At 36.4% G+C, this 16969-nt stretch overlaps 1 protein-coding gene across 1 annotated transcript in view; it reads right to left on the bottom strand.

The window, feature by feature from the left end:
- Positions 1-16969, bottom strand: part of LOC129223911 (potassium voltage-gated channel protein Shaw-like) — a 57763-nt gene continuing 40794 nt past the window's right edge. Inside the window, exons 7-8 of the mRNA XM_054858291.1 lie at positions 4456-4608; positions 1-593 (exon numbers count right to left, since the gene is read on the bottom strand). Of these exons, the coding sequence (XP_054714266.1) occupies positions 454-593; positions 4456-4608 (293 nt within the window). The 3' untranslated portion in view covers positions 1-453. The remainder of the gene's footprint in view (positions 594-4455; positions 4609-16969) is intronic.

The raw sequence follows: 16969 nt of genomic DNA, 5'->3' as shown, positions 1-16969 counted from the left end.
ATTTGATAAACTCAAATTCAGCGTAGTACATATTTCTTTTATGTCTCCAATATGGAGATCCAAAATGGCGCTCTCATCGGATCTGTCACTAATGGTCGGACATGCAGTAAACAATTGTAATAAAATATTTCAGTTTTTCTTGCTGCCCGATGAAATACGACATAGTTTGTTCATATGTTCCCTAATAATGCATAGTAGTCGATCTGATATGATAGTAGATCTCGAATGTCCGTGATAGATTTTTCAAATACAGACCACTGCATCAGGTGACGAGAATAAAATTCTCTGTGTTCAAAATCAACTTTACCAGTTCCCTGTGCTTCGCTCATTTCTGTTCGTTCGCCACATTGAGCTTCGACTCGAAGGCGGATTGCTGTCCTCCAGTGCGTGAACCATTAACGTGCGGGTTCATCATTTGTGGTCGTGTGGGGATAACGCGCGGCCGTATACGTCTCAGGCTTCAGCAGCCGCCACGGAAGCCGGAGAGGGCGTCTTCGGAGGCGATGGCCCACCGGGCTCCGTGAACTGCATCAGATTCAGGGCCGCAGGCTGCGAGTAGGCTGGTCGTTGGCTTCCAGCGGGGCTTGGGACACCTTCAGGATAAGGATAGAAAACATACATAATTTTATTAGTTCTATTTAGTAAATAGAAAATCGAATGAAATGCTCTTTAAGCTGAAGAATTTTTAATTATCAAAGTTTTAGCCAAAGTCGTTGTCAACGGTATAACACCAAATAGCAGTAGAGTGATAAATGGAAAATTATCACATAAGCTTTGTGCTATAATACGATTAAAGTGAAACACCAACGTAAATGAAGCACAAATTTTGAAGAAAATACATCATATAGCTATTTTAAGTGTACAATAGAACTTCTTCATCAGTGCAAGAAGCTCACAAACACAATTATAAGTCGTGAGAGAACTAACAGTAACCACGTGGACACCGGTATTTATACCAAAGAAGGCCAACCAATAGGAATTCAGGACACAAGACATCAAACAACCAATCGGCAAACAACACGGTCACCCGGGCTCAGAGCAAGGGGGAGAGACAACCAATCAGAAGACAGGAGAGAAAAGAGAGTGAGAGAGAACGAAGAAACCGAAAAAATAATTACAAAAACTGCTTCCAAATATCATGAAAAAATGGAGTATTGGAAAAATCATTGACTAGAGAATGAGAATTTTTCCAAATATAGTAAGCTTTCCAGAAATCGAGGTCATAGACCGAAGAACATTTACAAATAATCTTTGCAAATGAAAAATCAAAACCGTGGCCAGAAGTCCAACAATGCTCAGCGATGGAAGAACGAGCAAGCTCTTTATGTTTAACATAATTTTTGTGCTCTTTCAGACGTGCTTGAGAGCACGTTTAGTCTGTCCGACTTAACCAAGCTCACACTTGCAAGAGAAGCTATGAATGCCCCAGTTGCTATGTCAATCAATAGGGTGATTCAAGTTTGTAAACTTTATTTTATTTACAGGAGGAAAAGCTACATTGAGACCAAACTTTTTCAAAATCTTTGCAATTTGATGACTAACTTTTGGATAATAAGGTAAGACAATAGTGTAGGAAGCATTGGAAGCAGAAACCTTGCCAGAATGAGAGGGCTTAATTAGCTTATTATAAATTGAATCAATAATGCTAGGAGAAGAACCACGATCGAAAGCCACTTCAAGATAAGAAAGCTTAAAGAATTGGAGGAAGAACAGATGTTCAAAGCACGAAACACAAAAGCCTTGAATGAGGCCAACGTTTGGTTTGGAGGATGAGAAGAGCATTTGTGAGGAGGTAGTGTGACAGCAAAAGGCTTACGAAACACCAAAGTCATAAATTCATCATAACTTTTAGTAATAAAACCGTCAAAAAAGGAAAGAGAACTATCAATTTCCGTTTCAATATTGAATTGGATGCAAGGATCAATAGTATTTAGAATAGTAAGTAAAAGATCATTATCAGCATGGTTTTGGCCAAGCAAAACAAAGTCATCATCAACATAACGAACATAAAACGGAAATGTTATGGTTTCAAAAAGTTTACCCTCAAAATAGTACATATAAATGTCACTTAAAATAGGACTCAAAGGATTACCCATTGCTAAACCTGTAAGTTCCATTGAACACAAAAGTATTCTACTCAAGACAAACACGAGTAAGGGAAACCCTGAGCCCGGAGTGACCGTGTCGTTTGCTGATTGGTTGTTTGATGTCTTGTGTCCTGAATTCCTATTGGTTGGCTCTCTTTAGTATAAATACCGGTGTCACGTGGTTGTTGCTAGTTCTCTCGCAACGTTTGGTTGTGTTGGTGAGCTTCTTGCACTGATGAAGAGGCTCCATTGTAGCCTTGAAACAGCTATCTGCTGTATTTTCTTCAGAATTTATACTTTATTTACTTTGGTTTTTCACTTTAATCATCAATAGACTGTGTTTGAATGTAAAAACTCGATAAAGGGTCATTCCATGTCAAATCAACGAAAAAAAAAAAAACACTTTTCAGATTCATGCCAAGCAATTCTACTAAAACTAACAGGTTTGAGTCTACCTACATGGTGATTAAAAAAATAGTTTTTTTAGATTCTTTTTATCGTTAGTTTTTTTTGTGTGAGACCCCCCCCCCCGAAGTACTCGAAAAATGGCAAAAAATGACATTTCGGTAGTTACAAAAATTTCTTTTACTCAGCTTGTATAAGAGCTAGAGTTGTCGTACTAAATGTCATTTTAAAACTCTTTTAATTGGCTTTCACATGATATGTCACTTAGAAAGGTTATATGTTCAAGGTCATGAAAATCATTATTTGACCATGAATATTTTAAGAAGTAGGTTTTTTAAAAATCCGAAAAAAATATTTTTTTGCTTACTAATGTGGTCTAAACGTGGTAAAGATTTCAGAATGGGACATCAATGGGACCATACTGAAAATAAATTATGAAATATTTCAATGCCCCAGAATTATGCATTTTTTTCCCCTGTGCGGTTGCTAATCGATATGGAATAATTGAAAATCCATTCCTTTCACTATTCGATATGTCAATCCCCTCAGATACCCGAAAAGAAGGGTTTACGATCTCTCTAAACGAGAATTGAACTGCGCAAACCAGAGGTTATGAACAGGATTTTCCGGTTTGCAGTTTTTTCTGTTCATCTCTTCCGCTGCCATTATTGTCTATGGCTCCCGTCTCAATTTCAATAATTTAAAGGTTGAGACGGTGTAAATTCATTTTTTTTCCCATCATGAGCCAACTGCAGTTTCATTCAGAATTTTTTTGCACATTTTGAATAGATTTTTTTTATTATTATTATACGTATACATTTTCAATTTTTACTTGAAATAACTGTTATTTTCGAGGTAGACCATGCAAAGCCGGGCGACGCAGCTATCTATAATTAGGCTTACCAGATTTCTGAAATATTCAACCGGGACACAGTAGTCCTCCCCCCCCCCCGTCGCGAGTATTCAAAAGAGAACCAGGGGTGGTGACAGTGGACTCAAGTAAAATTTCCTGAAGACAGTGTGAAATTTACAGAAACTATGATGAAGCTGGACACTCCATCCCCCCTCCAGTAAAAACTTTAGAAATATTCTAACAAGAAATATTGAAAATAAACATTTTAAAAGTTTTTTTTTTTTTAAATAATTTTTATGAGCATAAACCAGGGGTAGTAATGAATGACACAAGCAAATAAATTTAAACATTTTATTTCTTACATGTTTATAGTAGTTAGTTACTTTACTAAGAAGAAATACTTTGAATGAGGAATAAAAACTTTAATAATATGTATTTTTCTTTCGATTGGAGTTTTTTAGAAACTGTTTTTTGATTTTAATTTTGTTGTAAAAATCCTCACAAGCTGATTCGATATTAATTTTACAAGTCTATGTTTCAGATGACAAAGTAATTATCTTTATCTTTACTAATAATAAAGCTGAATTTCCCTCTGTCACGATCTCTGTCTGTCAGGATCTCTGTGACGCGCATTGCGCATAGATCGTTCCGCCGATTTTCATGAAATTTGGCACATAGTTTGTAGCATGGGGGTGTGCACCTCGAAGCGATTTTTCGAAGATTCGATGTGGTTCTTTTTCTATTCCAATTTTAAGAACAAAATTCTCATAAGACGGACGAGTAAATTACGAAATTATCGTTACGTGGAACCGTAACATGGGCACAAGCCAATTGGCGAGAAAATTCACCATACATTGTTTGTAAATATACAGGCGAACCAAAAGACCTTTTAATTTTCTATTACGGGCAAAGCCGTGCGGGTACCACTAGTCTATAATAAAGTCAAAGGATGGTCCCTCTTCTTAAATTAAGTTTTTCTCTCGTTTCATAGGCGTGTTCGTTTTCTTTTGTCATCAATTTGTAAATAAACCGATGCCAGTAGTCAAGCAGAAGCTTAGTTAACGCGCCTCGTAAAAAGGTGTTCTAGAACGAGGCCGCAAATCTACTGACCGTTGCTGGTGGCCGGATGCCTGGAGCAGTGGTTGTTGTTGGAAGAGGTTCCGGGTTCGGTCCTGGGTTCAACCTGCCTGGGCAAGGAGTCCTCTCGGCCATCGGAATGGTTCAGCATCAGCATTGGAATAGTTTCTTCTCGACTCCCTGACCCTGGAAAACATATTCTGTTGAGCACAAAAGGAAAGTAAGGCACACTTTTACAATGAAGCCCTTTCTGAAATTTCAAAAGTATTTTTTTTTTCTGAAAGAGCATGCTTAAAAACATAGGGTCTGACCATATTTTAAATATTTTGACAAAGTTTAATATTAAAAAAAAATATTTTAATTGGTGCGCTTTCATTGTTTACGCTTCTGCCGATGACATCACAAATGATGAAATGCCATTCACTGTTGCCATTCACAGACCACAATACTTAATTCGCATCTTTACTCACGTGTACCGGCAACGATATGGTTGATAGCAAACGTAGAGCGCAATATTTAATTCGCTTCTTGATTATCACAACGTGGAAACACGGTAGAAAGATGCGCCAAAGTGCATCATTTGTGACGTTATGAAGGCCACGCCTTGTTTGAAAAATCGGACATTTAAAAAAATTAGTTAAAAAATAACTGTTGGGAAAATGAAAGTATTTTCTGGGTTCATGTTATTTTTTTTACTCATTCTATCAATTTGAGTGACTAAAAGTACTACTTTTCACTGAAGGAAACAACTCCATTCCAATCTGTTTAAAGATATTTAAATGAGTGGGTCTGCTCGCTGAGCATCATTACTCTGCTCTCTTCAATATTATTCTGATACTATCTGTCCTAAAAAAATTTATTAAAAAATAACTGTTGGGGAAATGAAAGTATTTTTTGGATCTGTGTTATTATTGTTATTATTATTATTATTTTTATTTTCGCTTATTCTATCAATTTCAGTGACTAAAAATTGTACTTTTGACTGAAGGAAACAACCCCATTGTTTTCTTTCGTAGATTCTTTTCTTTTCTGTGTCCCCTCTTTCTTGAAAAAGTTATTGTTGCCAATTCATCCAAATAAAAGCTTTTTAAACCTTTTTTTCCCCCAATTACGCACTGTTTATTCAATGGTGTGCTGGTTCTCTGGTCAGACTACTCCAAACTATGTTTCAAAATATCCGTCTTTTAGAACCAAATTTTATGCAAAGCATTTTAACGCGAATAAAAAACAATTAACATATATTATTTCTATTACTCAAACATCTTCCATAAAAAGTAATGGAATTAGAACCATTTTTGACCAGAATTTGCAATCTGTCTTCCTTCTTCCTTTTCCAAATCAAAACTATCGCACGAATCCGAGAACTAACATGCATCAATGTGCAACGCCGGAGTTAAAATAAAAAGCAACAACACGAATATTATTCAAATTGCATACATAAAAACAACTCAAACTCGCAGTGAAGTGCGAAACATTATTCTCTATCTGCATAAAAATATTTATCTTTTGATGCAATTATAACTTGCTGCGAAGAATAAGAAGCGGAAAAAAAAAAAAAAAAGGAGAGAGAGAGAACAAAACCGGGAGCAAAACTACAGCGAAGGAAAGAGCTGGTTCCCACGTAATTCAATTTGGAGAGAGGATAAAAAAAAAGGAAGAGTATCTGGCAACGGAAAATAACCCTTTAGTTTTTAATAGGCTCCTTATTGTTCTATTGAAGGGGGGAAGGAAGAAGAAACGAATATTGATGTATGATCCGTGTATTCCGTGCCGAACGTTTTCTTTAGCTGGATTTTCTTCACCCATTAATTACCGGAGAGAATTCTCGGTTTTGAGAGATTGCCATGGAAACGTCTATGACGTCAATGGACTGCCGGAAATCTCCGAAAAAGCGAACGTCCGAAGCGCCATCCCTGGCCCACTTGGAATTCCAAGGTAAATTTTAATGTTCCACCGCCAAGTTGAAGGACAATTTCTACACTTACAGGTAAAAAATAATATTTATCGGTTGCAGTGGAACACTATATTTAAAAAAATTTAATTAATTTAAAATGAATTTAGAATTAAAAATTTGACTGAGGTAAATTCAAATTCATGACTAAATCAAGATATCATATCAGAGTTTACAACTAAGCGGTGCATTGGAGTAACAGTTGCTCTTCAGATAGCAAAAAAATTAAATATTCAGCAATAGTTGATGGAAATAGCTGAGAATTTAAAACAGGGGGATGTGGGGCAAAGTGAAATGGTAAATTCTTACTCTGCTTTTAGCACCATCTATCTGGTAATAATATTACCCATGAAGTAGCACATGAAGTCTACTCTAGTCATGAAAAGGCTAAAAAACAAAATAGATTAACTCTATTTTAGTACCCCTAAATTATGGTGAACAGATCCTTGAACCCGCAGGATCGTGCGTTAATCATGCCTTGCACATTTATACCAGTAACAGGATTGTAGTTAGCAGGGGTGGGGTTCATATGCATTCCCTTTTTCCAATGATGAGACATAAAATAATCATAGACCTTTTTTTTTTCTACTTTTAAACGTTTACCACGCTGCACTCAATCTTATCCCATTGTTTCTCTAGGCCAGTGAAAAACAATTTTTGAAGTTGAGGATCTTTAGGTATTAGAAAACAGCTCGTCAAGATATGACGGGGGAAAACTGCTTCTACATTTGAACAAAGTAATTGCCTGTTTGGTGATAGTTTGATAGTTAAAATTGTAACCCTAACTCTCCAGTGGATGACCCTAAACTCCAGTGGATAGCATTAATTTTCAACCACTTTTTTGATTCTTCATTCCCCTAAAATGACTGGCTTACCAGTAAAGCAGTTAAGTGAGCGGATCGAGTTCAGCCTTGCCACAATAAAGCCTTTTCCTACATTTTAAACTTTACCAAAACATATCAAATTATCATGTCGTGGTGCGTGTTTCATTGTTAATGAGAGTTACTCGATCATTGGCTATTATATACATGAGGTAAAATTTTGCACGTGGCATGTATTTCTCTGCATGCTGATTTCCCCTGAATTTTAAAACGTCTTGGACGCAAATTTACATTCGGTTTCACTCTGTTTTGGAAAACTCAAATTTAAGTGTCGCACCACCCGGGTGAATCACCTTAGGGGTCGTTCTGGAACTATCCTGAAGTATGCTGCGAAAAAAGGAGATCAGGGTAGCCTTCGAAAAACAGAAAAAAAAAAAAAAAACAGCCAGTAGTTTAGAGGAGAAAAGAGTTTGGAAATCTCTTATGAAAAAGAACAATTTAAGTGTATTGAAATGGTGTATTGTTGTGTTTTTAGTAGCTGGAATAGACAATAAGTGGTCCCCAGGAATTAATAACTGGTCTCCAGAAATTTGATTTGGTATCCCTCCAACGAGAATGAACCGATTTCGTTGATCATGAAGGGATGTATTTCACAGAAAACGATGTTCCCCGCTGGACATCATTTACAGCATGCCCCATTGTGCTTCACGAAAAGCGGCGTTCCACTCTACTTCGCGGAAAGCGGTGTTCCACTCTACTTCGCGGAAAGTGGTATTCCACTCTACTTCGCGGAAAGCGGTGCTCCACTCTACTTCGCGGAAAGCAGTGTTATCAACTGAACTTCGCGGAAAGCGGTGCTCAACTCTGCTTCACGGGAAGCGGTGTTCCACTCTACTTCATGGAAAGTGGTGTTGCACACTGCTTCTCGGAAAGCGGTGTTCCAATCTACTTCGTGGAAAGTGGTGTTCCACTCTGCTGCGCGGGAAGCGGTGTTTCTTTCTACTTCGTGGAAAGTGGTGTTTACTCTGCTTCGCGGAAAGCGGTGTTCAACTTTACTTCGCGGAAAACGGCGTTCCTCTCTACTTCACGGAAAGCGGCTTTTCCAGTTTAGTTTTTAACAGTTGAGAGACCGAAGGATCCCGATATCACAGGTGAAGTTACGGTCACGTTGCTGCAATTCACGATGTCACAGTCACAAAGTAGAAATTGTAACTTCACCCAGAAGTCACGCTGTGACGCATTTGTGACATGTGTCATGTGACTTTACTGAGACGGCACTGCGGCATTAATTCCCCACCGTCATTTTGTGGCGTTATGAGCAAGTCACTGCAACGTCTATGCGATGAAATATTTATGAGGGGGGGGGGGTGATGTGAGGGGCATTTTTCTCATTTTCAGGGAGGCTCTTGCTTTTGGAGGGGACTTCGCGTTCTTTGGCGGGGGGGGGGGGGTGTTCGCCGTTGCTCCTAGGGTTGGGTGGGCACTCCTGCTTTGTCGTTGGGGGACTGGACCGTTATTTCAATTGTTGCAGAAGGCATAGGCGGCTCGTGCGGGGGGGGGGGGGCAGGGGGAGCGACCGCCCCCTCACTTTTAAAAGTGGAGGGGCCTTGCCCCCTCACTTTTCAAAGCTCAAAATTAACGATCGACGAAAAGTGACTTTTTTCATTTTTGTACTTTAGGAAAGCGAAAAACTACATTTGAATAATTTCAGATAAACCAGCTAAACGACCGATATACCATCCTTCTTAGCTTCCTATCCTCTCCTTTTGCATTCACAGTCTTAAAATGTTTCTATAATTCCAAAAACAATCACGTGAATTAACTTTAACTCGGCGGTTCTCAACTTCTGCAATGCTCTCCTCGAGGGAAGGGGAAGGGACGTTATTGTGCCACTTGTTGAAAAGCGTCAAATGCGTTCGGATTAAAGTTCTTTTTTTTTTTTTTTTTTTGTATGACTTCTCTGTGTAGAAAATGGTACGTACGACAGAGAGAGATTCCAAATGATCGGAGCAGAATAAGATAACGTAGTAAAACGAAGTTTTTCATTTTTAGTACAAAGTATTTGACAATTTCTCCAGCCCTTTTAGTTAATGCAATTCAGGTTAGAACATTTGGCAAGCTGCACAGATACACAGATTAATCGGAAACCAGCGCCATTTTTCTGATTATTTGTAATCGGCGGATTTTACCCATTAATCGGTTGAGATATCATTTTTTATTTTAAATTAATTAAAGCAACAACTGTAATTAAAGCAAGAAATTATGCTGAATGAGTTAAAAAACAATTAATACATGTATTTTTTCTTAAATAAGATGATTTGTAGCAATAAATAAATTCATAAGAATAAAAATATGCAGAATTTAAAACAAGTTTCTTCTTAGTTTACTTTTTAAACATAGTTTACTGAAATATTTTGCATTAAAGAAAATGTGACTGTAATTAGTTCTCCCCCTTCCCGTCCCCCAAGCGATTAATGGAAAACTACAATACAATTTCTCTCTCTCTCTCTTTTTTTCAGTTATTACATTCAAAGTTTATACATACAATTACAAAGTACATTTAACAATTTTCCAATTTAGTACCTTTTTATTCAACAAAAACTTTGTATTATTAAAAAAATTTTTACTTCATAAAATTTAGTAAATATGCTTTGAGCTTTTTCACAAAAATTAACGGTAAAGTTATTTCAATTTATTATATTAATTTGCACATATGTGCATGGAAGGTTGCACACGTCTCTTCTGTTAGTACTTTTCGTCCCATCTAACCTACGGTGTAGATCTTTTTAAGATTGCTTCATAATTTTCACAATAATTAAACGTTCGTGGTTAAATGGCTACTAATAATAAAAGAAATCAATTCTAAATTTAAAATACCTGCCGATCATATTAAATACCTGCAGACCTGGAAAAATTATTAGGAGAGACCCAAATTTTTCAGAAAATGTACAAAAAATACATCGACTCTTTACCAGAAGCATCTTCGGAGGTAACGGAACTGAGAAAAAGATGCAGTTTTCTTCTGGAAAAGGACCTCAGTGATATATTCCCATACCTAACACAATTAATGCAAATTCTTTTTGTGATACCAGTCTCAACTGCATCGTGCGAGAGAAGTTTTTCATGCTTAAGATCGTTAAATTCGTACCTGAGAAGTAGTATACGTCAAGACAGGCTTTCTGCACTTGTTTTGAAGATTGAAAACACTATAGCTATTAATTTTACTAAAGTAATAGAGCAATTTTCGAAAAACAAAAATCGTAGGCTATCGTTTTACTAATTTGATACACAAATGTATATATATATAATATTAAATAAATAAATGTATTGCTGCGGATTTACGGGGGTGTCTAATATTTTTTGGTTGCGTTTTGAAAAAAATACATAAATCAATCAATAATCATATGTATTTCATTAGGAAATATAGTTTGATCATTTATATTTTTCAGAGCTACAACGCAGCTTTATTTTCATGAAATCAACCTTCTCCCCTAATAATTTGTTTAGACACCCTAACATATGAGGGAGGGGGAGGGGAGAAAAATCAGATCTCCCTCCCTCAAGTTATTTTCCGGTGGCGCCACTGCGGGATCCCCTGTCGCTCTTGGGGTTTTCCCCTCCCTCGACTCGTGGTGTGCCACCCTCAGAATTTACAGCCTAAATCCGCCTACGACTGTGAACCGAATTTTTATAAGAGAAGGTAATTTTATCTGTTATGTTGTTAAAATCTAATGTTACTGCTCAGTTATGCGAAAAAGAAAAAAGAAAAGAAGCTTGACGGGTGTTGCGCTCCGCCCACGCACTCACATCGCTTTTGCCCCCCCCCCCCCCACTTTTTTGAGGCACCAGCCGCCTATGGCAGAAGGTGTGGGAACGAACATGTATTCTGCATGTCAGCTGTGTGTGAGTTAACGCGTACGTGCAAGCATGTATGTACGCATATTTATATGTACTTCTAAACTACGGGGAAAGTTCATCGTCAGTACCAGGCTACACTCCCCTCAAACTGATTTGCCTATCGCAGGATTTAATAGGAAATTCTCGAACCAAACATGGTTGCCAGTTCTTGGTTCGGAATTCCAACGCTCTTTGCCTTAGATACACTCCGCGGTTGCGAATTTCCTTTCCGATAAGAACAGGCGAGAGATGGGAAAGGTGGAGGAGCGAAGTATTTGTAGTGCCAGAACGATAAAGAGAGAGCTTTTTTCTTCGCTTTCTCCTATTTCTTTCAACTTCCCATTCTTTTTCCTCCCATTTTGCGCTTTTTAATAAGCGATACTTTTCTGCTTGTCCGTATCGGAGTCAAACTGGGCGTAAATGTTTTATCGGGAGACACCGGAAATTCCGATATTACAAGTTGGCGCCACTGTCGACTCGCATCTAGTCTCCTTCCGAAAAGAGCAGGAGTTCGGCAATTATTGGCAATGGTAGTACTTTTGCGACAAGAGAAAATAAAGTTGAAAAATGAAAAAATATGATACATATATTAAGTATCTGTCTGTGGGTATACGCATGCATACAAATAATATAAAAATATATTGTTACGTGTTTAGCCACTTCAAGATTTTCTTTAAATAACGACACAGTTCTTGAGAAAACACAGGAGATTTATTTACAAATATGTACAAGAAATATTGTTAGCAACTGCTAAATTAACCATAGCAATTAGACAAATGTCAATTAACACCGTAAACTCAACGTTACACACGTATTTACATCCAAATACTCGAAAACACTTCGCAAAGGCTAATACACACAATAACAGAGCTAACGGCTCAGACAGTTTAAAAAGCAAAACTTACTAACTCATTCAAGTGCCACACGGCTTTTATGCTGCTTTGGAAAGTTCGACAAAATTCTAAATGCTTCTCGATGTTTTCTTTTTATTCCATTCACAAATCTTATCGTTCAGAAATGGAGGGACCATATACTTCATTCGAATGTAAGGGGGTTGTATAGTCATTACAAGAAACTATTTACACGTTAAGTTACTACAATTTTAGATGGAGAATAATGGAATAAACGCCGAATTTAGCCAGATTACAACAAATTGATCACAAAAATAATTACTATTTACAGAATTTGTAACAATATATGTATCGCTCATTTGGAAGAAGAGTCCCACAATAGGGTCATTCCATGTCAAGTGATCCAAACTTTGGGAAATTTTTTCCCTCACCCTTTTGTATTTCTTTGAAATTTGGCTCATCGATTGTACCCTTTGAGGTAATCAAAAGTCCAAATTTTTAGATTTTTATCTCTATTATTTTTTTATTTATGACACTTTGATTTTTCGAAAAACCCTCTTTTTTTCATGGATGCTTGAACATAAAATGGACGATAACTCAGCACCAAATATAGATAAAAAGGTTTGGTAAAACGCATTTTAAAATACATTAGTTGCTGTTTAATGGGATATGCAACATGACTAATTTCAGAACAGTTTTAATTTTTAAAAAATAAAATTTAAATTTTAAATTTAACTTTCTCAGAAAAGGTATAATGAATTAAAAAAAAAAAAAAAGAAAACTCAAAATTTGTGTGTATTTTATCTTTATTTGTGCAAAGTTTCAAGTTGGGATCTCAATGGGATCATATTTTGATGATTTTTTAAATAAAATTTGACTTATCAAATAATGACATTTTTCAGATTCTAACTAGTTAAATATGGGGTTCTCTTACTGGGGATGGTCTAGTAAGTAGTAATTGATCATGAATATGCTTGAAATGAGCTGACATGAATTTATAGATTGGTAAGCCCCCCCCCCCCAAACAACACTACTTTTAATCCTTTTTTTTTTTTCAAAATGTAAAAAAAAAAAAATAAATAAATGAATAAACCAAAATGAATAGTAAACTTATTAAAAGTTGCTAAATGTTCTTCTTTAAAGCAAGGAAAAGTCCCCCCTCCACCCCCCCCCTCCGCAGAACCACTTTTATTTTTTTTCTTTTCAAAACTATTTTTAAAATTTAAAAAATAAATAAATGAATTTAAAAAAAACAAAATGAATGGAAAAGATAATAAAAGCTGGTAAATGTTCTTCTTTAAAGCAAGACGAAGTGCTGCAGTATCCTCTTCCCCCACCCACTCACACATACGATTAACACTGTACTAGTATCACGCCTCACCTGATGCCTTTTTTTTTCTCAGACCAAGTGTTTCTTTTCAATCCGAAATTCACAAAGTGTACTTGATTAATTCACCATCTGATAAGGAAAGTTATGATTCATTTCATCTCCTACCCCTACACCAACTTTCAATTTTGGAGGGAGGAAAAAATTAGTTTGCTCCAAGATCATAGCAAAATAGGAGTGTTTCCCCCGTGTTGTTACATTCTTTTCACACTAAATTAAAAATAAATCAAGTATCAGATCGTATATCTATCGGCATAAAACCAACTGTCTTTCTACAAAGTTTGGAATGCATCTGTTTCTTTCTTTTCTTTAATGCTAGTTTTCTTTTTAATTTCAGTTGTAAAGAAGAGCAATGCAGCGAGATCTATTTATACATATATTAAAAGCAGTAAAAAATCAAACAAATTTTGTTAGTTTGAGCATAATCTTCCATGTTGTTAAGCTTCATTCCAGATTGCCCCCCTCCCCCCCCCTACCGTCCCACTTTCCGAAAGAAAAAAAAAAGCTGCAAATGAGTGGTTCTATTTGTTTGTTAAAGTTTTTTTGACTTAGTTTTTATGACCCTCCCCCCCCCCCCATTTATAAGCCTTAGTCACTACTGATGCTTAGCAGCGTGCGTCCCAGTTTATTATGATTATAACTCATACGCGTGCCAGCTTTTTCTTTTTGAATACAGTTATAAAAAAAAATGTATAAACAGTGGTCGTGGAGGGGGGGGGGGGTAATGATCTAAAAATTCATATCAGCTCATTTCAAGCATAGTCATGATCAATTACTACTTACTAGACCATCCCCAGTAAGAGAACCCCATATTTAACTTATTAAAATCTGAAAAATGTCATTATTTGATAAGTCCACTTTTTTTTAAAAATTCATAAAAATATGATCCCATTGAGATCCCAACTTGAAACTTTGCACAAATGAAGATAAAACACGCACAAATTTTTGAAAATTTTTAGAAAAAAATTCATAAACCTTTTCTGAGAAATTCAAATCTAAAATTTAAATTTCATTTTTTAAAAATTAAAATTTTTCTGAAATTAGTCATGTTGCATATTCCATTAAACAGCAACTAATGTACTTTGAAATGCTTTTTACCAAATCTTTCTATCTATATTTGGTGCTGAGTTATCGTTCATTTTATGTTCAAGCGTCCATGAAAAAAAGAAGGTTTTTCGAAAAATCAAAGTGTCATAAATAAAAAAATAATAGAGATAAAAATCTAAAAATTTTTACTTTTTATAACCTCAAGGGGTACAATTGATGAACCAAATTTCAAAGAAATACAAAAAGGTGAGGGAAAAAACTTTGGATCACTTAACATGGAATGACCCAATACGAAAAAATGAAATTTTACAGGAGAAGCGTTTGAAGTTGAACTCTTTAGGCAATTTGCATTTAGAAAATTAAGTTTGCTGTGCCCTCAAGGTGGTTAATATTCGAACAAAAAATCTTTCATTATTTTCCAAAGAAGATAACATCCTTTGAAGGCCTTTAAGCAAAGAAAAAGGAAAATTCAAAATTTCGTATTGTGGCACTCTTTTTCCAAACAAGCGATATATACACTCACACGAGCCCATACATGTCACTCTGCTCTCGAAGGGCACACGGCGCTAGGTTTAAAGAATCTCAGAAGTTTGATTTTGTTTTTAACCCAATAAAGTGAATTTTCATCAGAATCAAACTAAGAGTAGCGAGTAGATTTGGATAGTCTATTGCGAAATGTATTGAAAAAGAATCCCCTAAAAAAAGTATATAATAAATATTTCTTTTATCAGAATTTTGATTCTTACATTGTGGGGGAGAAAGCACAACGAACTCAACGTGCTCCAGTAACCCTCAGTGCACACTGAGGATCTTCAAATGGCAAGCATCGAACCCACGACTCTCTAGTTGCAAGTCCAACGTCTCAACAAGCTGGCCAACGCGGTTCGTGTGATATATTCCGCGATCAGCTAAGAGCTCAGCGAGCAATCCCACTCATTTAAATATCTTTAAACAGACTGGAATTGAAAATGCGCGATCAATTCCTCCATCTAGCTAACACCATTTGAGGCAGTGAGAAGCAAAGGGATGTAAGCAGGGGCGGACTGGCCAGGTCGGCTAGTCGGTGATCCCCGACTGGGCCAACTGCTTAGGGGGGCCAACCGAAACAGTTGACCCTTTTTTGTCAATCAAATTTTCATTAAAAAAATTACTTAAGTTCTTGACCTTCAAATTCAAGTCGAAATTGTATATAAAGTAAAACGTGACAAGTTCTATAAAACTGAGATTGATGCTATACGTCCTTGGCGTCCAACCTTTTTTAGTTTTACCTCGGACCACACCTCTCATTAAGAAGGATATCGCGGGCCAGAACAAAAATAAAATGCATTTATTTTTCTAAATAGCATGGGAAAACAAGGAGAAATAAAAACAATTGCAAACCAAAATTTGCTTCCATTATTATAGCATACTTATTTTATTGATAAGAACTTTGGATCTGTTTTTCAGAAACCAATACATGACTGCTTAGCTTCTAATTTTGCAAATATCATTCATAATACCGAATAAAAATGATCAGTAGGTTTGAATGTTTCAGAATGTATTTTGCGTTTGATAACATTGAACACAACTACGTGCCACATAGATGAGCTTCACGGGCCCCATGTGGTCCGCAGGTCGTAGGTTGCACCACTTCTAGACATGATGTTTTAGTCGTAGACCAGCTATCTTTATGCACCCATTTCGTGGTGAAATAAATTTAAGGCTAAAAAGGCTGACAGCCAAAAACACAACAATATAAGCACTTGGGCTAAGAGAACAACTTTTGAGAGAAATCGAAAATTTGCTTTCTGCAGCCTCGAAAATTGTTGACTGCCCATTTACGATTGGGGCAACAAAAATGAGTGGACAATAAACTGGATTGCTGGCCCAGTTGGAAAAAGACAACCGTAGCATTCACTATGTACTCAGCTGGTTGTGACAGATTCAACTAAATGCTGTAAATCAGCAAGAGATTTCATTGGTCTATTGTAAATTATCGCTACGAATACTTACATCTCAGAATCGCTTACGGGAAACCAAATCTGGACTACGATAAACTGAATCTGGAACAAGACAAAATTTCGGCTTGGAAGAGAGAGCTCCTGAATCTCTCATCACTACCGCTATACTTTTTTGAAGCTTCGATGTCGAAAAATTTCCTAGGTAAACCTTAGAATCCTCCCTATCACCAAACATATCGCAGAAGTACGTTTTTTGGCTTTCAATTTTGAAAAATTTCCTAGGGAGAGTATTTAACTTAAGACTGTGAGTACTTTGACGTACTTTATATAGAAAAATTCGTAACGTTCACTATAGAGAAAAAAACTGCATTTTTAAATCTTCAATGACGAAACTGGACGACAATGACGAACTGGGGATATCCTGACACTTCTACGTCCTCAAAGATAGCTTAAATAAGGTTTTCAATCTGAAAAACGCACCCATGAACCCTTTAATATCCTAAAAGATTTGAAATTGACTTAAAACTGACTTTGCGAAAAATTTTATGATTAAAGTTTCGAGAATCTCGAACCTTGCACCCCTTATGTCTCCTATCATTTCCAAACGAAGTCTTAAGTCGCGTTTTTAGAACTTTAAATTCAAAGAACTTCGA

The sequence above is a fragment of the Uloborus diversus genome, chromosome 6, assembly GCF_026930045.1.
Source record: "Uloborus diversus isolate 005 chromosome 6, Udiv.v.3.1, whole genome shotgun sequence".
NCBI classification, from domain to species: domain Eukaryota; kingdom Metazoa; phylum Arthropoda; class Arachnida; order Araneae; family Uloboridae; genus Uloborus; species Uloborus diversus.
Note: the sequence above shows the minus strand (reverse complement) of the source record. Positions and strands in the feature narration are given on the sequence as shown.